General features: G+C 54.9%; 1 protein-coding gene across 2 annotated transcripts; it reads left to right on the forward strand.

Annotated features, from left to right (window-relative positions):
* The first annotated feature begins 19 nt into the window (after nt 1-19).
* Nucleotides 20-16,271, forward strand: ARFRP1 (ADP ribosylation factor related protein 1). 2 transcript variants are annotated; one of them, XM_064167426.1, is made up of 9 exons: nt 68-85; nt 120-142; nt 2,297-2,396; nt 2,734-2,821; nt 3,889-3,971; nt 4,745-4,826; nt 5,308-5,378; nt 11,180-11,280; nt 15,403-16,271. In XM_064167426.1, exons 3-9 carry the CDS (start codon nt 2,304-2,306, stop codon nt 15,488-15,490), a joined length of 606 nt encoding a protein of 201 aa, XP_064023496.1. In that variant the 5' UTR covers nt 68-85; nt 120-142; nt 2,297-2,303; the 3' UTR covers nt 15,491-16,271. The 2 variants fall into 2 exon arrangements, with proteins under 2 accessions (XP_064023495.1, XP_064023496.1); XM_064167425.1 differs by having other exon boundaries at nt 20-142.
* Nucleotides 16,272-23,470: the final 7,199 nt, after the last annotated feature.

Here is a 23,470-nt window from a genome sequence, read left to right on the forward strand (position 1 = left end):
GACTGCCCTGCCCAGGGTGCACCGCGCGGGACGGCGCCGGCGGCCGGGCCCGGGGCAGCGGAGAGCGGCTGCGGCGGGACGGGTCCGGGTCCGGGTCCGTGTCCGTGTCCGCGGCGGGACGGGTCCGTGTCCGCGGCGCTCGGTGAGGCTCTGCGGGCTCCGCGCTCCGCCGGCTGTGCTCGGGGCAGGAGCAGGGATCCGAGCTGCAGGGCCGTAAGGAACGGCTGCGCTCGGGACGGGACGGGGAGCTGCTGCCGGCCCGGCCCGGGACTCGGCTCTGGCTGCGGGGGGCAGATGGCGAGGAGCGCTGGCGTCCCCCGCTGCCCTGCCAGGCTGTGCCGGGGGAAGGGTCTCTGGGCCATGGGGAGCGGGCCGGTGGCTGAACGCGCCGCGGATCAGTGGCCGGCCCGGAGGGGCAGCGGTTCCGGGGAGGCTGTCCTTAGCCTGCGGCCTTGGTGCCTTCCCGGGGGCGGCGTGGAGATGGAGGGCACCCCCCCCGCTCCGCCTCACTGCGGGTAAAGCCTCCGCGCCCTGAGCTGCCCTGTCCTCACCCGGAGTGCTCCGGGCTGAGAAGTCCCTTGCGCCTGGCGCGGAGCGTTGGTGGGTTGGGGTGGGTTGGGTTTTGCCCTCGGTTGTTTGACTGCGAAGTGATTGTTTGCCTGCGCTCCTGCTCGGAGCCTGCTGCCTCCCAAAGCCTTTGCCTCCAGGCTCGCTGTGTGTGTGTACACACAAGAGCTGTTGCGGTGCTCTCCGAGTCCCCTCTAGCGCCTGGGACCAAAACGTCCTGAAGCTTAGCAGATCTCTGCCTTGTTCGTGTGGATCTTAACCACAGACCCCCCACCCGCCCCGGGCTGGAGCTGCTCCGGGCTGCTTTGTCTTGCGTGTGGCTCCTGTGCTTCTGGGCTGTCAGCTGCCCTGCTGCCCTGTCTCATGGGCATGGCGTTGGAGATGACAAAAGACTTCTGTGGTGGGAACCCTAACAGAAGGTTGTTGCTGGATGAGGTTTAAGTCAAGCAGAGGGGTTTAGAATAGGATAGGATAGAATGGAATAGAATGGGATAGAAAAGAATAGAATCATCCAGCTTAGAAGAGAGCTCCAAGCTCAGCCAGTCCAACCTAGCACCCAGCCCTGCCCAACCAACCAGACCATGGCACTAAGTGCCTCAGCCAGGCTTGGCTACAACACCTCCAGGGACAGTGCCTCCACCACCTCCCTGGGCAGCCCATTCCAATGCCAATCACTCTCTCTGCCAGCAACTTCCTCCTAACATCCAGCCTAGACCTGCCCTGGCATAGCTTGAGGCTGTGTCCCCTTCTTCTGGTGCTGGCTGCCTGGCAGCAGAGCCCAACCCCACCTGGCTACAGCCTCCCTGCAGGCAGCTGCAGGCAGCAATGAGCTCTGCCCTGAGCCTTCTCTGCTGCAGGCTGCACCCCCCCAGCTCCCTCAGCCTCTCCTCACAGGGCTCTGCTCCAGGCCCCTCCCCAGCCTTGCTGCCCTTCTCCAAACACCTTCCAGCACCTCAACATCTCTCTGCAATGGAGGAGCCCAGAACTGGACACAGCACTCAAGGGGTGGCCTGAGCAGTGCTGAGTACAAGAGATGCCTCCAGAAGTCCTCTCCTTGACCTACCACTACCAATTCCCAGCACTGTGTCCCCTTGTTCTGTTGCTGGCTGCCTGGCAGCAGAGCCCAACCCCACCTGGCTACAGCCTCCCTGCAGGCAGCTGCAGGCAGCAATGAGCTCTGCCCTGAGCCTCCTCTTTGGCCTGCCTGTAAGAGATGCTGCAGTTCAGCATTAGAGATCCCATGATGCTGCTTCATGGAGTGGGGGACTGGCCTCTACATTCTGGCCCAAAATACTCCTCCTGTGTGTTATTAGCAGACCTTCTGGCTCTCTACAATTCCCTGGAAGGAGGCTGGAGCCAGCTGGGGGTTGGGCTCTTCTCCCAGGGAACAGGACAAGAGGAAATGGCCTCAAGCTACCCCAAAGGAGATTCAGGTTGAACACGAGGAACAGTTTCTTCCCCTTGAGGGCTGACAAGGCCTGGCCCAGGCTGCCCAGGGCAGTGGTGGAGTTTCCAGCCTCGGGATAGTTGGCAAAGCCCTGGAGCTGTGGTGCTGAGGGTCCTGGTTTAGTGGTGCCCTGGCAGTGCTGGGTTGGACTCCACATTCCTGGGAATCTTTTCCAGCCTTTTGGTGGATTTACTCATCTGACACTGGGCAAAAGCTGTGCTGTGGTGTGAGAGCCTCCTGGAAATGAGCTGTTTGCTGATGGTTTCCTGGTACCTGTTGCAGGAGCAGGATGTACACTCTGCTGTCTGGCCTCTATAAATACATGTTCCAGAGGGATGAGTACTGCATCTTGATCCTTGGCTTGGACAATGCTGGTAAAACTGTAAGTGCTGTTTATCCCTGACTGTGTGGAGGGCACAGGCAGATCCAAACATCCTCCTCAGACAGAGCTGCCAGCAGACAGGGCAGCAGTGTGAGGTACTTCAGTCATCTCACCCCAAAGAATCAGCTTTTGCTTCTTGCTTGAATTCAGCAGAGGCTTTCAGGGCTGCAGCTGAGAGTTTGGTAATCAGCTGTGATCCCTTCTATCCTTGCTGAAATAGCAGTGTGGCTTGCTCCAAGAGTGGGATCTGCTGGGAGGAGGATTCTGCAGAGATGAAAAGGGTGAGGAAAATATTTGACTCAACACATTCCCCCTCCCCTCTCTTGTTCCTTTTTAGACCTTCCTCGAGCAAACTAAAACTCGATTTAACAAGAACTACAAAGGGATGAGTTTGTCCAAGATCACAACCACTGTTGGCTTAAACAGTGAGTAAATCTGCTGGGAATGGTTTCAGCTTTCCTCTACAGCTCAACAGCAGCTGGTTCTTGTTTGAAATAGTTCAGGATTGACAAGGGTAAAAATAAAGTCACAGAATCCTAGAATGGGTTTGGGTTGGAAGGGACCTTAAAGTTCAGCCAGTGCCAAGTCCTTGCCATGGGCAGGGACACCTCCCACCAGGCCCAGGCTGCTCAAGGCCTCATCCAACCTAGAATCGTAGAATCAGGCAGGTTTGGAGGGGACCACAAAGGGCAGCCAGTTCCAACCCCCCTGCCATGCCCAGGGACACCCTACCCTAGAGCAGGCTGCCCACAGCCTCAGTCACCCTGGCCTCAAACACCTCCAGGGACAGGGCCTCAAACACCTCCCTGGGCAGCCCCTCCCAGGCTCTCACCACTCTCCTGCTCAACAACTTCCTCCTCACCTCCAGCCTCACTCTCCCCACCTCCAGCTTTGCTCCATTTCCCCCACTCCTGTCACTCCCTGAGAGCCTAAAAAGTCCCTCCCCAGCTGTTTTGTAGCTCCCTTCAGATCCTGGAAGGCTACAAGAAGGTCACCTGGTCTTGAACACCTCCAGGGAGGGAGCATTCACAGCCTCCCTGGGAAACCTGTGCCAGTCTCTCAGCACCCTCACTGCAAAGAATTTCTTCCTCATCTCCAGCCTCAATCTCCTCTCTTCCAACTCCAAGCTGTTGCCCCTCATCCTGTCACTACAAACCTAAGTCCCACCCCAGTTCTCCTCTAGCCCCCTTCAGGTACAGAAAGGCTGCTCCAAAATCTCTTCTCCAGGCTCCCAAACTCTCCCAACCTGTCTCCAGTTCCTGGAAGCAGAGATTTAATCTCCCAACTCCTAACCTCTTTTTATGAGAGAGCAAAACAGGATCCCACACTTTAGCATTACAAGTCAAGTATCCCATGGGAGTGCTACATGCAGAGATTGAGCTGAATTTCCCTGATTCTGATGTTATTTGCCTTGATCAGACTCTGATATTAGTGCCTTAGAGAACACTTCCAGTTCTCACTGCTTTGTCTCTTTTTTTGCCTTCCCCTCCAGTTGGTACTATTGATGTTGGCAAAACTCGCCTCATGTTCTGGGATCTGGGTGGACAGGAAGAGCTCCAGGCTCTCTGGGACAAGGTTGGAGATGTATTTTATGTCCTTTTAGACCTGGTTTTGGCTCTTAGGATAGGAGCTTAAAATGGTTTGGGTTGGAAGTGACCTCCAAAGCTCATCCAGTGCCACCCCTCTGCAGTCAGCAGGGACATCCTCCGCTAGAGCAGCTTGCTCGGAGCTTTGTCCAGCCTCACCTTGAACAGCTCCAGGAAGCAGCTGGTTCCAACTGCTTGATTGCCAGATTGAAGAGCAATAATCATGGAATCAACCAGGCTGGAAGAGAGCTCCAAGCTCAGCCAGCCCAACCTAGCACCCAGCCCTGCCCAACCAACCAGAGCATGGCACTAAGTGCCCCAGCCAGGCTTGGCTTCAACACCTCCAGGGATGGTGACTCTACCACCTCCCTGGGCAGCCCATTCCAATGCCAATCACTCTCTCTGCCAACAACTTCTTCCTCCTAACATCCAGCCTAGACCTCCCCTGGCAAAACATAAAATCATAGAATCAGGCAGGTTGGAAGAGAGCTCCAAGCTCAGCCAGCCCAACCTAGCACCCAGCCCTGCCCAACCAACCAGACCATGGCACTAAGTGCCCCAGCCAGGCTTGGCTTCAGCACCTCCAGCCACAGCCACTCCACCACATCCCTGTTCAGCCCATTCCAATGCCAGTCACTCTGCCAACAACTTCCTCCTAACATCCAGCCTAGACCTCCCCCAGCACAACAAAGAGGACCAGATAGTCCTGTGGGGATGGCTCCACTGGGGATGGCTTTACTGTTCTTGGTGTTTTCCTTTCAGTATTATGCTGAATCTCACGGAGTGATCTATGTGATTGACTCCACTGATGAGGAGAGGCTCTCAGAGTCTAAAAGAGCTTTTGGTGAGTACCTTCTTTTACTTCTGCTGTGACTTTTGTGATGCACTGTGGCACTGTTCCCTCACTGCTGTCACATCTATGCCTGTGTCCTTGAGGCAAGCTGTATGATAACACATCTGGAGTGCTTTTGCACTTCTCTGCTTGAACTCTGTCTGGTCTGTAACACAGAACTTGCCCTTTTTTTTTGCCTGTAGTGACCTTGAATCTGTGCTTCTGCTAATGCTTTTGGGGATTTTTAGTCCTTACTCCATATTTGGCAGCTCAATGATCCTTTGTAACATGCAAAACTAAATCTGGAGTTTGATCTGGGGTGGGGTGGGGGGGAATCTATGAAGAAAAGAGACCCAAAAGGTTCTATCAAATGAAACTATGGTGTGAGACCTTATTGCTTCATCCCTGGGTCCAGATCTCCTCTGTCAGACTTTTGCCCAACTTTGTCTTCCAGAACTGGCTAAACCTCTGTTTTTCTTCTTGTGCTCTGTAGAAAAGATGATCACCAGTGAAGCTCTGGAGGGAGTTCCCATTCTGGTGTTAGCTAACAAGCAGGATGTAGAGGTAAGGTTGTTGTAGGTTTCTTTCTTAGGCCAGCAGATGAGCCTTGGAGAAGTGAGTTCTGCATTCATCTGAACTTTGTTTCTCTTGCTTGGACTGGTCTTTGAATTTAGTCTTCATTTTAGTCTCCCTTTATCCTCCAACCCTTTTCCAGTGGCATAAATGAGCTTCCTGAGAGGTGCATCCATCTGGGTGGTTTGAGTTTTGTGTGCAAACAGAGCAGACTTTGTAGCTGTGGCAGTTTCTTCTTGTGCCTTGGGATCTGGGCTTGTTCAGCCTGCAGAAGGCTCCAGGAAGACCTTCTGGTGGCCTTGTCAGTGCTTAAAGGCTCCATCAGGAAGCTGGGGACAGACCTTTGAGCAGGGCCTGTTGTGACAGCACAGGGGGAGGATGGTTTGAAGTCAAAGAGGGAGATTCAGAGTGGAGAGAATGGAAAATGGTTGACTCTGAGGCTGGGGAGAGCCTGGCCCAGGCTGCCCAGAGAGCTGGGAGCTGCCCCAGCCCTGGCACCACTGCAGCTCAGGTTGGTTGTGGCTGTGAGCAGCCTGCTCTGGTTACAGATGTCCCTGCTGAGTGCAGGGGCTTGGCCTGGATGAGCTTTAAAGGTCCTTTCCCACTCGAGGCAGGGATTCCCTGATTCTTGCTATTATTTTTTCCTGTTTATGCACGGGGGAGGATGGAAAAGTTTAGTGCCCTTTGTTTGTGCTGCTGCACTAGTGACAACTATTGCCACAACAAATGTCTGTGATGCAATATCTGCCTCCTTCCCCCTCAACCAGATAAGATCTGCTTAATGGAACATTGTTTGTCCTCAAGCATTCCATCACTGACAGCAGGGAATGGCAGGGAATGCTGCCTCTTGAGAGCTCAACTTGGGTTCTTCCTGGCACATCCAGAACTGGAAAACTCTGCCAAGTTAGTGGCTGCTACAGTGTGGCTGTTGAGGTGACACATCCAGGGCTGCCCTCATCTAGCCTGGCATGGAAAAAATGGGAAAGAAGAAGACCAATGTGGAGAGCCAATGGCATCCTGGGCTGGCTCAGGAGCAGTGTGGGCAGCAGGACAAGGGAGGTTCTTCTGCCCCTGTGCTCAGCACTGCTCAGGCCACACCTGGAGTGCTGTGTCCAGTTCTGGGCTCCTCCATTGCAGAGAGATGTTGAGGTGCTGGAAGGTGTTTGGAGCAGGGCAGCAAGGCTGGGGAGGGGCCTGGAGCACAGCCCTGTGAGGAGAGGCTGAGGGAGCTGGGGGGGTGCAGCCTGCAGCAGAGGAGGCTCAGGGCAGAGCTCATTGCTGCCTGCAGCTGCCTGCAGGGAGGCTGTAGCCAGGTGGGGTTGGGCTCTGCTGCCAGGCAGCCAGCACCAGAACAAGGGGACACAGCCTCAAGCTGTGCCAGGGCAGGTTCAGGCTGGATGTTGTTAGGAAGTTGCTGGCAGAGAGAGTGATTGGCATTGGAGTGGGCTGCCCAGGGAGGTGGTGGAGTAGCTGTGGCTGGAGGTGCTGAAGCCAAGCCTGGCTGGGGCACTTAGTGCCATGGTCTGGTTGGTTGGGCAGGGCTGGGTGCTAGGTTGTGCTGGCTGAGCTTGGAGCTCTCTTCCAACCTGGCTGGTTGTACAACCCTGGAACAGGTTGCCCAGGGAGGCTGTGGATGCCTCCTCTCTGGGGTGTTTAAGGCCAGCTTGGGTGAGGCCTTGAGCAGCTGAGTCTAGCTGAGAGGTGTCCGTGCCTGCGGTGGGGGAGGTTGGAGTAGATGATCTCTAAAGTCCCTTCCGACCTGAGCCATCCCACGGTGCTGTGATAACTCCTGTGCTTCCCACGTTCCCTGACCCTGCCATTCCAGGGCTGCAGTTGGAGTCGTGAGCCTCTCGGTGGAGCCAGAGTCTTGCAGTGGAGTCTTGCAGCGGAGTCGTGAGCCTCTAGGTGGAGCTTTGGCAGTTGCGGCCCCCGGGATGGGTTTTAAAGCGTGCAAATCCTTCCCAGCCTCTTCCCCTGGCCTTTACACCTCCCTCAGTGAGTGTCCTCGGAGGCAATACCTGAGAATTCCACAGGAATCGCTTGGGCTTTGAAGGATGATTTGGTTCCCACTTCACACGTGGAGCACAGCAGAGCTTTGGGCACAGTCAGGAGCTTGTGCAGCCACAGAGGTAAAACAGCAGTTCCACTCCACAGTGTCAGGCTGAGGCAGAGCTCCTGGCTGAGCTGTGAGCTAGGAGGAGGAACTTTGGGGACACCAAGGAGCATCAGCTCTTCTGTCTCCACGAGCACTGCAGCTCTACAGCAGGGAGCAGGCTGTGCTCTAACCTTCAGCTGTCGAGAGAGAGACTCGGTGCAGTGACCTGGAAAGCTGCTCCAGTTTTTCCTTATGGCTCTGTGTCTGTCTTTTGTTCTGGGCACATTGCAGAGGCCAAGCTCTTCTGGCACCCTAGGCAGGCTAAAGAAACAGGATTGAACAAGTGGACATCTTTGTATCATATCATAGTATCATAGTATCATCAGGGTTGGAAGAGACCTCACTATGAGCAGAAAGAGGAGTTTGGAACAGGGAAAAGCTGGGGCTGATTTTCTTGCCCAATCTGGAGCGCCTGAGACCACTCCACAGATTCAGAACCTTTGTGGAGTCTCCTCTGGAGAGCTTCCAACCCCCTCTGGCTGTTGTGCTCCCAGGCAAGCTGCTGTGGGTGCCCTGCTTTGGCAGGGGGGTTGGAGTGGATGATCTCCAGAGGTCCCTTCCAACCCCCTCCACACTGGGATTCTGGGATTACTCAGACTGACTTCAGCAAGGTTTAGAGCTAGCAGCATCTAAGACCCCTGGAAGAAAATGGAACATCCAACCTTGGAGCTATTCAAGGTCAGGCTCAACAAGGCTCTGAGCAACCTGAGCTGGTAAGGGAGGTCCCTGCTGACTGCTGGGGGCTTGGACAGGCTGACCTTTGGAGATCCAACCCAACCCATTCTGTGATTGCAGGATAATCATTGTAGAGATTTTTCTGCTCTGAATCTCCAGACTTTGAATTACAGTTGGGAATTCTCCCTGGCACCCTGCTCTTATTACTGTGGAGCATGATAAGAGAGAACTGATATTTTAACCTTGCTGGAATTTGCAGATAAAGGCTTATTCATGATGATTACATCTTTAAAGGCCAGCTGAAGGCATGTGGTGAAATAGATGAGCAGTAGCATGGCTGACAGAGCTCTTTACTGTTTGTCAGGGCTTGCATTCCTCCCAGGAGGCTGACAAAAGTTATGACTTGCTGCCCAGAATGCCTGAAATTGCAGAGAGTCTAAGAAATTCTTTGGCCCTGGCAATGAATTTTAGTTGTAAAGAGGAAATGAACTCAGTTTGCCCCAAGGGAGGTTCAGGTTGACCATGAGGAACAGTTTCTTCCCCTTGAGAATTGTCTGGCCCAGGCTGCCCAGGGCAGTGGTGGAGTCCCCATGCCTAGAAGGGTTTCAGAGCTGTGGTGCCCTGGCAGTGCTGGGGTAAGGCTTGGAGTCCATGGTACAAAAGGTCTCTTCCAACCAAAGGCCTTAAGTAACCTGCTCTAGTGGAAGGTGTCCCTGTCCATGACAGGGAGCTTGGAACTAAATTACCTTCAAAGTGCCTTCAACCCAAACCATCCTAGGGCTCTCAGAAGCTGCTTCTCATGTCCAACCTAAACCCCTCTACTTGAGGCCATTTCCTCCTGCTCCATTGCTTGTTCCTTGGGAGGAGAGACCTACCTCCACCTCACTCCTACCTCCTTTCAGCTTCTTGCAGAGAGCCAAAAGGTCTCCTGAGCCTCCTCTTTTCCAGCCTGAAGAACTCTGCTTCCTTCAGCTGCTCCCCACAGAACTGTTCTCCAGCTCTTGGGTGCTGTGCTGACATCTGCCAGTCAGTGGTGCAGATGGGTTTGACCCAGCAGGGTGATGCCATCCTGAGTGAATCTCAACTCTGGGTGTGGAGGATTCATTTTGGTAGATAGCAGCTGAAGATGAGCCAGCAGTGTGCCCAGGAGGGTGGTGCTGAGAGCCATGGTTTGGTGGTGCCCTGGCAGTGCTGGGGGCTGGACTCCACAGTCTTCAAGAGCCCCTCCAACCAAAGCCATGCTGTGATGCAATGGCCTTTTGACTTCCAGCTTAAGAAATGCCAGAGCTCCCCTGTAACATGAGTTTTGATTTAAATGACCTTCTTTTAATTGCACATAAGCATGCAAAAACAGAGAGCAGAGAGCATGGGTCAGGGTGCTGAGGGATTTAGTTGAATGCTTTCCCTGGGGTTGTTCACCTGCCTGCTTTAGCTCCATAACTCTTGAGGAGCTTGTACCCCAGGTTTTATCCTGGTGTAAGGCTCAGCAGCAGCCTTCCCCTTCCTGCAGGGATTTGGTGAATCCTAGAATCACCCAGATTGGAAGGAACCTTCAAAGGTGATCCAGTGCCACCCCCCTGCAGCCAGCAGGGACATCCTGCCCTAGAGTTCACAGCCTTCTGCAGCCTCACCTGGAACAGCTCCAGCCATGGGGCCTCAGCTCCCTCCCTGGGCAGCCTGCTGCAGTGCTCCAGCAGCCTCCTGCTGCACAATTTCTTCCTCACCTCCAGTCATTGCCCTCAGCCTGTCCCTGCAGGCCTTTGGGAGCAGTCTGTCTGCAGCCTTCTTGTAGCCCCTTCAGACACTGGCAGGTTGCTCTGAAGTCTGCCTGGAGCCTTCTCTTCTGCAGGCTGCACACCCTCAGCTCCCTCAGCCTGGCCTCAAGCAGAAGTGTTCCAGCCCATGATCATTTTTGTGGCCTCCTCTGGACCCTCTCCATCAGGTCCACATTCTTCTGTGCTGTGTAGTCCAGAGCTGGACATGGTGCTCCAGGTGAGGCCCCAGCAGAGCATGCATTAAGACTCTACCATCCAACCCTGCATGTTTATGCTCAGCCTGAGCCTCAGGCTTTTTTGCAGGTGGCTGCAGCAATGGAGCTTTCCTCAGTCTTGATTTGGCTGATGCTGTTGTGAAGCCTTCACCAAAGGAATTTGGTCGTGCAGGGAGGTCAGCCCTGGCTGGGCTCTTGCTGTGAAGAACCTTCCTGAGAAGCTGTTTCATAGTGCATTCTTTCAGAGGGGTTGAGGTAGAGCTGTGAGCTGTTGTGGGAGCACTGTTTGGTAGATACCATCTCCTCAGAAAGGTCATCTGTGCATTTGGTTATTGTAAGCCTACCTTGCTGATGGGATCTCAGCCCCAGCTTCCCTGCTTTGCTTGTGGTTGCTGCAGATTCAGCTGGGAAGCAAAACAGCTGCAAACAACTATGTTGTAATGTAGACAGGGAGGTGGGGAAGAGGGGAACTTAGAAGCTGAAGCTGACATTTCTCCCCAGCATGACAAGCTGAAATGCTTCTCTTTGCTGGCTGATCTGCTGTGAGACAGGATTCCTGTTTGTAGCTTCCTGGTGGACACACAAACAAAGCTTCTCTGAATTGATGCCTCAGTGTTGTTCTCCTCTCTGCCCTCTTAGTGTTCATCCCAGAGGGGAAATGACTCTCACCACAATCACAGAGTCATTTGGGTTGGGAAAGCCCTTTGAGTTCATCCAGCCCCACTATTCTCTAACTCTCCCAAGGCTGGCTCTAAGCCATGTTCCTCAGCACCACATCTCTGCCTCTTTGAAGCACCTCCAGGTTGTTGGAGATACATCAGCCTCCCTGGGCACTTCAGGCCATGGTCTGGCTAATTGGCCAGGGCTGGGTGCTAGGTTGGGCTGGATGAGCCTGGAAGTCTCTTCCACCCTGGTTGATTCTATGGTTTCCTTTGGCACAGCAAACAAGCTCTTCTCTGCTTTCCCTTGCAGACTTGCCTGTCAATCCCTGACATCAAGACAGCCTTCAGTGACTGCATCATCAAAATTGGGAAGAGAGACTGCCTGACACAGGCCTGCTCTGCTCTGACTGGGTGAGTGTGGGCATGGGTGGTGCCTGGGTTAGCACAGCAGCTGCAGAGTGGCACCCAGGCAGGGCAGAACAGTGGGATTTGTTTGTCCCTGAGAGGGAGCTGTGCTTGCTTCCCAGCACTGACAGCTGCTTCCTGCTGAATCCTGGACTCACACCAGATCAGTAACTTCACCTCTAAATCCCACCTGTGGAAGAAACAAAGTGAAAATCAGAGCATCCTAAAACGGGTTGGGTTGGAAGGGACCTCCAAAGGTCATCCAGCCCAACCCCTCTGCAGCCAGCAGGGACATCCTCCCCTACCACAGCTTGCTCACAGCCTTCTGCAGCCTCACCTTAAACAGCTCCAGCCAGGAGGCCTCAGCTCCCTCCCTGGGCAACCTGCTGCAGTGCTCCAGCAGCCTCCTGCTGCACAACTTCTTCCTCACCTCCAATCTCAAGCTGCTCTGCTCTCATTCCAAACCACTGCCCTCAGCCTGCCCCTGCAGGCCTTTGCCAACAGTCCCTCTGCAGCCTGCTTGTAGCCCCTGCAGGTCCTGGCAGGCTGCTCTGAGCTCTGCCTGGAGCCTTCTCTCCTGCAGGCTGCACACCCCCAGCTCCCTCAGCCTGGCCTCACAGCGGAGGTTCCCCAGCCCCTTGAACATGTTCATGGCTGTTAGATCTTCCTGGGGCCTTCTCTTCTGCAGTCCTCTGCTCCTGGCTGAGAGCAGCAGGACTGAGAGGCACATGGAGATGTTGCTGCTTCTCCTTTGTCATCCTTTCTGCACACCCAATCACTTTTGCAGTCGTTGGCTTGCTGCAGCCGCTGGGGTTTGTGTTGCTGGCAGAGCCACTCCGATGGTTTGACCTGCAGCTGAGCTGTGTTAGGGAGACAGCACAACCCTCCCCAGAGGTGTTCTGGCACTGAGGATGCCTGTGCTTTGAGTCTGGGAGACTTTGGTTCTTCTCCAGGGTTACACAGCCACACACTGTGACCTTGACCAACCTTAGCAGCATCACTGCTGCACACTGAGTCTCACAGGCTTTGGTTGCACTTTCGGTTCTTGGAGAGAACAGCTCAAAGTCCTGCTCCAGGAGGCTGGAAATGCTCCTGTCTGAGTGACTGCCTGTGCTGAGCCCAGAGCTTTGACCTTTCTCTTTTGGTGGCTGGAGTTAAATCCAGTGCAATCCAGCTGGAAGCCAGTCACAAGTGGTGTTTTCCCAGACTCACTACTGCGGCCACTCCTGTCTGACACCTTTAGCAGTGATAGGGGCAAGGGGATTCAGGGGGACCCTCAGTCAGTTTGCAGATGCCACCAAACTGGGTGGGACTGATGATCTGTTTGAGGGTTGGAAGAACTACAGAGGGACCTGGACAGGTTGGATTGATGGGCTGAGGCCAATGTGGTGAGGTTCAACAAGGCCAAGTGTTGGGTTCTGCACTTGGGTCACGCCAGCTCCATGAACTCTCCAGGCTTGGGGCAGAGTGGTTGGAAACTGCCTGGCAGGAAAGGACCTGGGGCTGCTGGTTGACAGCTGGGTGAAGATGAGCCAGGGGGTGCCCAGGTGGCCAAGAAGGCTACCAGCATCCTAGCCTGGTGTGGCCAGCAGGAGCAGAACAGGGTTTCTTTCCTATTATTGGGCACTGGCGAGGCTACACCTTGAGTGCTGGAGTCAGACCTCACTCCAAGAAGGAGCTGGGGCAAGTCCAGAGAAGAGCAATGAAGGTAGTGAAGGGTCTGGAGAACAGGGCTGGAGAGGAGCAGCTGAGGGAGCTGGGGGTGCTCAGCCTGGAGAAAATGAGGCTGGAGCCAGGTGGGGGTTGGTCTTAGGCTCTTAGCCCAAGGATCAAGCAACAGGACAAGAGGAAATGACCTCAAGTTGCCCCAGGGCAGGTTTAGGAACAGTTTCTTCCCCTTGAAGGGTTGTCAAGACCTGGCCCAGGCTGCCCAGGGCAGTGGTGGAGTCTCCATGCCTGGAGGAGTGTCAAAGCCGTGGTGCTGAGGGCCTGTGGGCCAGCAGTGCCCTGGCAGTGCTGGGTTAAGGGCTGACCTCCATCATCTGAAAGATCTTTTCCAACCAAATCAATTCCATTCTCACAAACAATCTCTAGTTTTATCCAAACTAAGCAAAGGATGAGAAAAAAGCTTCTTAAACCATGGGAAAAAAAAACCCTTTGCTAGGAGTCAGAGATGCCAGTCAGCAGAGGAGTGACCACAAGGATAATGGTTAACTGCTGCCTGGAAGAGAAGGCTTAGATAATCATCTCATGCAGTGCAGCATTTTCCAACCACTTCTATTTTTGATCCTTCTGGAATTTCCTTTCAAATTTCAGATTGACTATGCTCAGAAAGCTGAAGTTGTGAAGGTGGTGGCTGAGAGCTGCTCAGACCCCTCTGAGATGGTGATTTGGCAGCCCCAGCACTGCTGGTTACAAGCAGTTGGGAGCCAGGAGTGGAAGATCTGATCTAAGCAGCCTGAGGCTTATAGCAAAGTTAACCTCAAAGAAGCTGTCAGGTTTGGGGCTTGTTCTGCCCAAGGTTTCCACAGAGCTGGTGACTAACTGAGTCTGGTGTAGGTTTGCACAGGCACTGGAGAAATAAAGAATGGGCTTTGCACAGCGAGGAGAAAGGCAGCAGGGCCCCATGGTTTGTGGCTGAGAAACCAGCAGGGCTGGGAGCTGAAAACTGCAGGGCACAAACTTCGTCTCTCACTGAGGGGCTACACAAACCTGGCTGCTGGTGGTGGTCTTGGCTGGCTGGTGGGGGTGGTGGTCTTGGCAGGCTGCTGGAGCTGTGCTTGGCGGGCTGCTGGAGCTGTTGTTGGGTGGCTGTTGGTGATGATGTTGGGTGGCTGTTGGTGGTGTTGTTGGGTGGCTGTTGGTGGTGTTGTTGGGTGGCTGCTGGTGGTGTTGTTGGGTGGCTGTTGGTGGTGTTGTTGGGTGGCTGCTGGTGGTGATGTTGGGTGGCTGCTGGTGGTGATGTTGGCTGGCTGCTGGTGGTGATGTTGGCTGGCTGCTGGTGGTGTTGTTGGGTGGCTGTTGGTGTTGTTGGGTGGCTGTTGGTGGTGTTGTTGGGTGGCTGTTGGTGGTGTTGTTGGGTGGCTGCTGGTGGTGTTGTTGGGTGGCTGCTGGTGGTGTTGTTGGGTGGCTGTTGGTGGTGTTGTTGGGTGGCTGTTGGTGGTGTTGTTGGGTGGCTGCTGGTGGTGATGTTGGCTGGCTGCTGGTGGTGTTGTTGGCTGGCTGCTGGTGGTGTTGTTGGCTGGCTGTTGGTGATGATGTTGGCTGGCTGTTGGTGATGATGTTGGCTGGCTGTTGGTGATGATGTTGGCTGGCTGTTGGTGATGATGTTGGCTGGCTGTTGGTGGTGATGTTGGCTGGCTGTTGGTGATGATGTTGGCTGGCTGTTGGTGGTGATGTTGGCTGGCTGTTGGTGGTGATGTTGGCTGGCTGTTGGTGGTGATGTTGGCTGGCTGTTGGTGATGTTGTTGGCTGGCTGTTGGTGGTGATGTTGGCTGGCTGTTGGTGGTGATGTTGGCTGGCTGTTGGTGGTGATGTTGGCTGGCTGTTGGTGGTGATGTTGGCTGGCTGTTGGTGATGATGTTGGCTGGCTGTTGGTGGTGATGTTGGCTGGCTGTTGGTGATGATGTTGGCTGGCTGTTGGTGATGATGTTGGCTGGCTGTTGGTGGTGATGTTGGCTGGCTGTTGGTGATGTTGTTGGCTGGCTGTTGGTGGTGATGTTGGCTGGCTGTTGGTGGTGATGTTGGCTGGCTGTTGGTGGTGATGTTGGCTGGCTGTTGGTGGTGATGATGTTGGCTGGCTGGTGGTGATGTTGGCTGGCTGGTGGTGATGTTGGCTGGCTGTTGGTGATGTTGTTGGCTGGCTGTTGCTGGCTGGCTGTTGGTGATGTTGGCTGGCTGTTGGTGATGTTGGCTGGCTGTTGGTGATGTTGGCTGGCTGTTGGTGGTGATGTTGGCTGGCTGTTGGTGATGTTGTTGGCTGGCTGTTGCTGATGTTGGCTGGCCATGGGAGGCCTTCTTGGCTGGCTGCTGGGTGTTTTGTTCGTGGTTGGTGGGTGGTGTTCTTTTTGGCTGGCTGTTGGCTTTGGTGGGTTCTCTGAGTCCTGTCTGCTTCTCTCCTCCCCTCAGCAAAGGCGTGAACGAGGGGATCGAGTGGATGGTGAAGTGTGTGGTGAGGAACATCCACCGGCCCCCGCGCAAGAAGGACATCACCTAAGGAGCTCTGCCCCAGCCGAGCCATGGACAGTCTCTTTCCACACAGCTTTGTGTTCCCTTTCAAGAAGGTGGTCCACTGGATTCCTCTCACACCTGATTCCTTCCTAAGTTTGGGGACAAAACCTTCTCTTTCTGTGTCTAAAACAAACCTTGGGCGAAGGATTGCAGCAGGGTTGGGGGTGGGGATCTCTTCCGTTGGCCTGAGGGCCCAAACCCAGTGTCAAGCCACACTTTGTCAGATGCACAGGACTTCACCTTCTGCTGTATTACTTTGTGATCCTTGGGTTGTTAATCTCAGAGGCTGGAGGCCAGTGCCACGAAGGAGCTCCTGAAGGCATTGTGTGGATGAAGGAGAGCTTGGGCAGTGCCTGTCCCTCCTAACCCCAGAGACTCCTTTCGCTGCTCCAGCCCCGTGGTTGCTCTAGGTGGTGTTCCTGGCCCTGTTATGCTGCTGTTTGTATGATGGGGGGAAAAGAAGGTTGGTTGTCACTCAATTTTCAGCCAACTTGTTGATTTGTAACTTTTGCCTGTGGTCAGTGCAGATGTGGAAGCCAACATCTGCCCTGTGGTTCACTCTTTGGGTGGGCATCAGCAGGACATGGGTTCCGTGTCCCTGCTTCGACTGACCTCCTCTCCATGGTAAACTCTCTCTAATCATAACCAATAATTGCTGTCTTCTGTAAGGGGAGTGAAGTGAGGCCCTTTGTGATCTTTCTAGGCCAAAAGCTGAACCTCTGGGCAGGGAGAAATCAGTTTGCAATAAAGCTTCTTACTTCTTTGGACTGGTGCTGCTGCAGCAAGTGATGTTTGGAAGTGGTGTGCTGAGGCCTCTGGTGCTTTGGAGGGCAGGGAGGAAGAGAAAAGCAGCTCTCCAAGTCACAGGTAGTGCCCACTTCTCCTGTAGCTTGCTCAGCTGCTGGACCACCAACATCTCCCTGAAGATCTCTGTCTTCCCAGGTAGCTTCCAGTGCTCTGGCAGTGGGTGTTGGCTCTTTGCATGGTGCAGTTTGTCCTGGCAGCCTTGGCCAATTTGTGCTGTTTGCTTGCAGACCTGAAGGGACAGAGAGAAGCACAGACTGGTTTGAGTTGGGAAGCACCTTTAAAGCTCATCCAGTCCAGCCTCCCTGCTAAGGATATTTGCAACTAGAGCAGGTTGCTCACAGCCACAACCAACCTGAGCTGCAGTGGTGCCAGGACAGGGGCAGCCCCCACCTACAGAGCCAGGCTCTCTCCACCCTCAACGTCAAACATTTCTCCCTTCTCTCCACTCTGAATCTCTCTCTTTTAGCTCAAACCATCCCCCCTTGTCCTGTCCCAACAGTCCCTGCTCAAGACTCTGTCCCCAGCTTTCTGATGGATCCCTTGAAGCACTGAAGATCTCCCTGGAGCCTTCTCCAGGCTGAACAACCAACCCCACCTCTCCCAGCCTGGCCTCACAGCAGAGGCCTTCCAGCCCTGCCAGCACTGATGTGGCTTTCTCTGGCCCTGCTCCAACAGGTCCTTCTGAACAGAGACTTAGGCTCTGTCTGAGCAGTCAGCAGAAGCCTTTGTTTAGCAAGAAGTTCTTTGGCATCTGCTGGAGAAGTTTCTGCTGTGTTTTGTACCTCATGACAGACCTGTTTTGATGACAGAGCCATAACTCAGTGCCTCACATGTGAGTCAAAGTGTGAGGGCAGCTGAGCTGTGTCATTGAGCAGATGCAGTCAGTGGAAACAATTGCAGAGTGGAAAGCAGAGTCATTGCTTCTCAGCAGCACTGGGGCAGGAGAAAGGGAGGCAAACCAGCAGGTAAGAGATCAAAGCCCTCTGCTGTTGGTGGAAGAAGTGGGTGCAAAAACAGTCCCTGAGTTTGCAGTCTCAAGGTGCCAATGGCAGGGAAGAATTCGAGGTTGCACTCAGTGGTCTGAAAGATCTTTTCCAACCAAAGTGATCCTCTGATGAAAGTGCAGCAGGTCTGACTCAGACAGAGGCTTCAGGGGTGGCTTCAGACCTAGAGACCCATCTCAGGTCGCTTTGCAGCTGAGAGTGGAGAGGATCTCTGGCAGGTCATTTGCTCTGGGTGCTGCATGTGAGGTAGGGCTGAGGTTTGAGCACACAGAACTGCTGACTGCTGTGGGGCCACTGATAAGGGAAATCTCTCCCCTGGGCACCTCTGAGAGCCTGAGTTTGTCCAGGATATCTCCATGGGTCCAGAGTACCTCCTTAGGCCTGGCTCTTGTTTCGGTTGGCAGGGTTGGCACTGGCAGTTAAACTGAAGATAGGAAACTGACTGGTGGGCAGAAAAGTGCCTTGTTTGAGACAAAGCTCTCCAGCCAGGTAACCTGGACAGGCCCTTTAATGGCACACCAGGGGTTTTCCAAGCTTTCCACACCCTCCCATCTCTTCCTCTCCCTCTTCTCTAGGAAGCTAAGAAGGAAAAAAACCTCCTGAGCTGAAGGCTGTCGCTGTTGTCACAGGTTCCTAGGCATGGAGCTTCTTTGTGGCACAGATCAGCAGGAGGCTTCAATTACAGCAGAAGTTTTGACTTCACAGTTCCAGGTTCTCAGGACTGAGTCACTCTGGTAGTCACAGCTGCTGTCAGTGAGAGGCTGATCTCACCCAGAGCGAGCAGGGGCAGCAGATACGTGATGGGGCACATGGATGCCAGCTGCTTGGCTTCCAAAGGCTGCTGAGGAAGGAGCTTCACACTCAGACTTTTCCACCCTGGCAGATAAAGTGCCTGATGCTGTTGAAAGGTTCCCTGCCCGCTGGGGAGGCCTGGCAGGTGAAGATGGCAACTGCTGGCTTGCTTTGCTGCATCCCCCATGCTGCAGCAGAACTGCAAGGAAGGAGTTCAGCACAGCCTGGATCTCCCCTGGGTCCTGTGCCTTGAGCAGCTCCTTCAAGTGAGGCACAGAGACAGGGCAGTGCTGCTGAGTCAGCTGGGGGGGGGGGTTGCATCTGCTTTGGCTGGCTACACAGGGACACTGGTGGCTTCCTCTTGCTGGTTTTATGGCAGCTTCAGGCTCTCAGCAGGTCTGTTCTGCTGCTGCAGAGCAGTGGAACAGGACCAAAGTGCCATGGCAGAGCACTCCAGGAAGGGATGGCAGTCAGAGCAGAGGGTCCACTGAAAGAGCATCAGAATGGGTCAGGGTGGAAGGGACCTCAGAGATCATCACTGGGGGGTTGGACTCAATTACCTCTGGAGGTCCCTTCCAACCCCTAACATCCTGTGATCTGGTTCCAGCCCCCTGCCATGGGCAGGGACACTTCTCCCTAGACCAAGCTGCTGTTCCCACTGGCATGGTCTGAAGTCAGTCTGCTGATAGCTGATAATTGTGTTTGGATCAATAATTCAATCAACAGTTGGTCCTGTTTCACAGGCTCACAGCTGTCAGGGGCTGGAAGGGACACAAAGAGCCCATCCAGTCCAACCCCTGCCAGAGCAGGACCACACAATCCAGCTCAGGGCACACAGGAACACATCCAGGCAGGGCTGGAAAGGCTCCAGAGAAGGAGACTCCACAACCTCTCTGGGCAGCCTGTGCCAGGGCTCTGGGACCCTTCCAGGAAAGCAATTCCCCTTGTGCTGAGCTGCAACCTCCTGTACTGCAGCTTCCATCCATTGCTGCTTGTCCTGTTTCAGCCTTGTGCTTTCCTTCAGCCCTTCCAGGAAGTGCAGACTTCTATTTCAAAGTCTTTTGCATTGCAAATGACCTCCCCCTGCCACATCTCCAACCAGAGTGAAGACATTTCAAGAGCAGCTCAACCTCAATCAGTCACAGATGGGTTTGGCTCGCTCAAGGCCTCTTTACAGCCTCTCCAGAGGTCCTCAATCTTCCCAAGGTGAAACCAATTCACCTTTTCCTCCAGCCCTGAGGTAAAGCTGAGTGTCTAATAATCATGGCACTTATTTCTCCATAGCTGATGAGAATGCTGGCAGAAGGTCAACCTTCTCTCACCCCTCTGGAATGTTCCTGCTACCACAAACACGTATTAGCTGTTAGCAGCAGGAGGCAAGAGCATTCCTGAAGCATGGAGCCCAGCTGGTCATGCTTCTGAGTGCTGTGTGACTTGCAGTGGCAGCCATCCAATGGCAACTTCGTGACCCACAGGTCAAAAAGAGAGTCACTGAGTCACAGCAGGTTCTGCTGGGGCTGCCTGATCCTGGCTGAAGGACACTGAGGGGCTGGAGCAGGTCCAGAGAAGGGCAAGGAAACTGCTAAAGGGTCTGGAGAACAGGGCTGGGGAGGAGCAGCTGAGGGATTGGGATTGTTCAGCCTGGGCCAGACCTTGACAGCCCTTATGGGGAAAATAAATGTTCCTCATGTCCAGCTTCAACCTCCCATGGCACAACTTGGAGCCATTTCTTCTGGTTCTGTCACTTGTTCTGTGGGAGAGGAAACTGGTCCCTTCCTGGCTCCAGCCTCCTCACAGGGAGCTGTGGAGAGTAAGGTCTCTTCTCAGCTTCCTTTTCTCCAGGCTGAACAAACCCAGGTCCCTCAGCTGTTCATCACAAGAGCCTTCACCATACTCATCGTCCATCTCTGGACACGCTCCAGCATCTCAGCATCTCCTGTCAAAGCTTGGCTCAGCTCTAAGGAGATGAGGCAGTGGAGAGGTGGGAAGGGGCTCTGGGCTCTGCCAGGCTCTCAGCAGCACAAGCTGCAGCAGATGTACTCCACACTGGGATGTCTCTGCAGGGTGGAAGTCCCACCTGAAGCCAGGGCTGGTTTATTTGCTGGATCTCTGGCACTTGCTCCAGCACTGCTCTTTGCTTTTCTTTCTTGGCCTTCTCAAAGCCTTTCCAGAGTTGTTTTGCTGCTTCCCTAGCCACTGCTGGGGACTTTCCACTGCTGTCTCAAGGCATAGTTTAAAGCTTTCTTTTGACATCCAGAAGCACTTGAAGAAGGGTCTGGTCCCAGCTACCAGGCGTTGCTGCTCTCCTCCAGCTTCACCTGGCCAGCTTGGAGGGCAAGCCCTCACCTGTGGCACCCAGCACGCCAGAAGGGAGTGCTGCTTGAGTTTCCTGAGGACAGAAAACAAAGAATTGGTTGCTTTCCTGCCAGAAAAAAGTTCTCTCTTTCCCCCTCTTCCCCTTTGGTTTCTGTAGTCAGTGAGATAAGATCTGGGGGAAGCAGTGAGACCATTGTGGAGCGTCACAGGGAACAAATGACCTCAGCTTCTTCCATCAGCTAAGTGCTTGTCAAGTGGAGACAAGCAAAAGGAGGAAGGTTTGGAGGGTTCCAGGCAGTTGTGGGACTCTGACAGTTTCAAAACACAAAGTGACTTCCTGGAGGCAGGAATCTCCTCCTCCCTTCACGTCTGCCCTGCTGTGCCTTGAAGCTGTCCTTTCCAAACGGGTTTCCAGATGATGATGCCCTCAGTGGTGTCCTCCCACAGTGCTTTTTGAGGCTGCCTTTGCCACAGTCTTGCCTTTGCCAGGGTTGTGATGTCATCTGCTGTCAAAAGCCCTTGTGAAGGTGAGGCAGGAGATGCTCTGCTGTGACCTCACCTGGAGCACCGCATCCAGCTCTGGAGCCCTCAGCACAGGAAGGACATGGACCTGATGGAGAGGGTCCAGAGGAGACCACAGAAATGCTCAGGGGTTGGAGCAGCTCTGCTATGAGGCCAGGCTGAGGGAGCTGGGGGTGTGCAGCCTGCAGGAGAGAAGGCTCCAGGCAGGGCTCAGAGCAGCCTGCCAGGACCTGCAGGGGCTACAAGCAGGCTGCAGAGGGACTGCTCCCAAAGGGCTGCAGGGACAGGACCAGGGCAGTGGTTTGGAATGAGAGCAGAGCAGCTTGAGAGTGGAGGTGAGGAACAAGTTGTGCAGCAGGAGGCTGCTGGAGCACTGCAGCAGGTTGCTGAGGGAGGGAGCTGAGGCCCCATGGCTGGAGCTGTTCAAGGTGAGGCTGGAGCAGGCTGTGAGCAAGCTGCTCTAGGGGAGAATGTCCCTGCTGGCTGCAGGAGGTGGCACTGGGTGACCTTTGGAGGTCCCTTCCAACCCAACCCATGCTGTGATTCTGTGTGTTTGCTTAGGAAGGCAGGGGGTGAAGCATCCTCTCCTCAAGCCCAAATCCCTGCTGGAGGAACATAGAATCTCAGCATCATAGAATCAGGCAGGGTTGGAAGGGACCACAAGGATCAGCCATTTCCAACCCCCTGCCATGCCCAGGGACACCTCACACTAGAGCAGGCTGCCCACAGCCTCCTCCAGCCTGGCCTGAAACACCTCCAGGGATGAGGCTTCCACCACCTCTCTGGGCAACCCCTGCCAGGCTCTCACCACCCTCATGCTGAACAACTTCTTCCTAACATCCACTCTGAATCTCCCCATTTCCAGCTTGGTTCCATTCCCCCCAGTCCTGTCCCTACCTGACAGCCTCAAAAGTCCTTCCCCAGCTTTCCTGTAGCTTCCTTCAAATACTGAAAGGCCACAAGAAGGTCACCTCAGAGTCACATCTGCTCCACACCAGCACTCACTCAGCAGTGATCACTTCCTTCCCTGCCTGCCCAGTGCTGGTCCTGGCTTCCTACCATCCACCAAGGAGCTACTTAACCCTTCCTCCACCCAGGAACCTCTCAACAGGCTGCCCAGAGAGCTGACGGAGCCTCCACCTCTCAAATCATTCAACCCCCACCTGGCCCTTGTCCTGTGCAACCTGCTTAGGTGACCCTGCCTTGGCAGGGGAGGGGGTGGGACTCCATCACCAGCAGAGGTCCCTTCCACGCCCAGCTGCTCCGTGGCTGTGTGATGCTGGAGCCAATGAAAGGGAGGGCAGCACTGGGAGAGGAACAAGGACTTTGCTGTCGCCAGGAACTGCTGCTGCAGAGAGCAGCCCTGGGGAGAGCAGCTGGGACGAACCCAGGGCCAGCCCCTGGGTGCCAGCCGCGGCTGTGCCTGGCCCTCGTGCCCTCTGCCCACTGCTCTTCTGTCACCAGGGCAGAGCCTGAGCCCTCAGATCCTCCCCCTCTGCCACCAGCAAAGCTTCTCTATCCCCGTGGGACCACACACAGTGCCCACAGCCACCGGGCACCACGCTTGGGCTGCCATCTCTCCCCTGAAGATGCCAGCAGGGAGTGAGGGCAGCTGCCAAGCCTGCACCCACACCCTCGGCGTGGTGGAAACTTGGCCAGCTCATCTCCACCCCACGAGGAGAGGCTGTGGCAGCCCCAGCAGAGGCTGTGGGAGTGGGCCTGGTGCAGGCAGGCAGGCAGGGGGTGGCTGGGAGCTGAATCACAGCCCAGGCTGTCCCGAGGGATGCGGTGGCTGCAGCAGGCGAAACCAGGCGAAAGGAGAGCTTGGGCTTGGCACAGCCCTGCTGCTGTTCCAGCTGCAGAGTCAGGAGGTGGGGAATGGCAGCTCCTGCTCTTCAAAGCTGCCTCAACAAAGAGCTCTGTGACCTGAGCTAGCTTGGTTGGTCCTGCTCTGGCAGGGGGGTTGGACTCAATGAGCTCTTTGGGTCCTTTCCAGCCCCTGACGTGCTGTGAGCCTTGATCCTGTGTTCTGGGAAGCCCAAGAGCAGCCCAATAAATCAGCAGTGGCACAGCAGGAAGCAGAGGCAGGAACAGGAGCAGCTGCTTCTGCCTGAGGCTCCACATCGGAGCCTGTCACAGAATCAGTCAGGGTTGGAGGGGACCACAAGGAGCAGCCAGTTCCAACCCCCATGCCATAGGCAGGGACACCCTACCCTAGAGCAGGCTGCCCACAGCCTCAGCCAGCCTGGCCTCAAACACCTCCAGGAACAGAGCCTCGACCACCTCCCTGGGCAGCCCCTTCCAATGTCTTCACTTCTGGGAAGCCCAAGAGCAGCCCAATAAATCAGCAGTGGCACAGCAGGAAGCAGAGGCAGGAACAGGAGCAGCTGCTTCTGCCTGAGGCTCCACATTGGAGCCTGTCCCTGGAGGCAGCCTGAACATCCCACACCAGGATCTTCAGAGGCCAGGGCTCAAGAGGGGGGAGCCAGACTCTTCTCAGGGGTGCCAGGGGCAGGACGAGGGCC

This window comes from Pogoniulus pusillus, chromosome 29 (assembly GCF_015220805.1).
Source record: "Pogoniulus pusillus isolate bPogPus1 chromosome 29, bPogPus1.pri, whole genome shotgun sequence".
NCBI lineage: Eukaryota > Metazoa > Chordata > Aves > Piciformes > Lybiidae > Pogoniulus > Pogoniulus pusillus.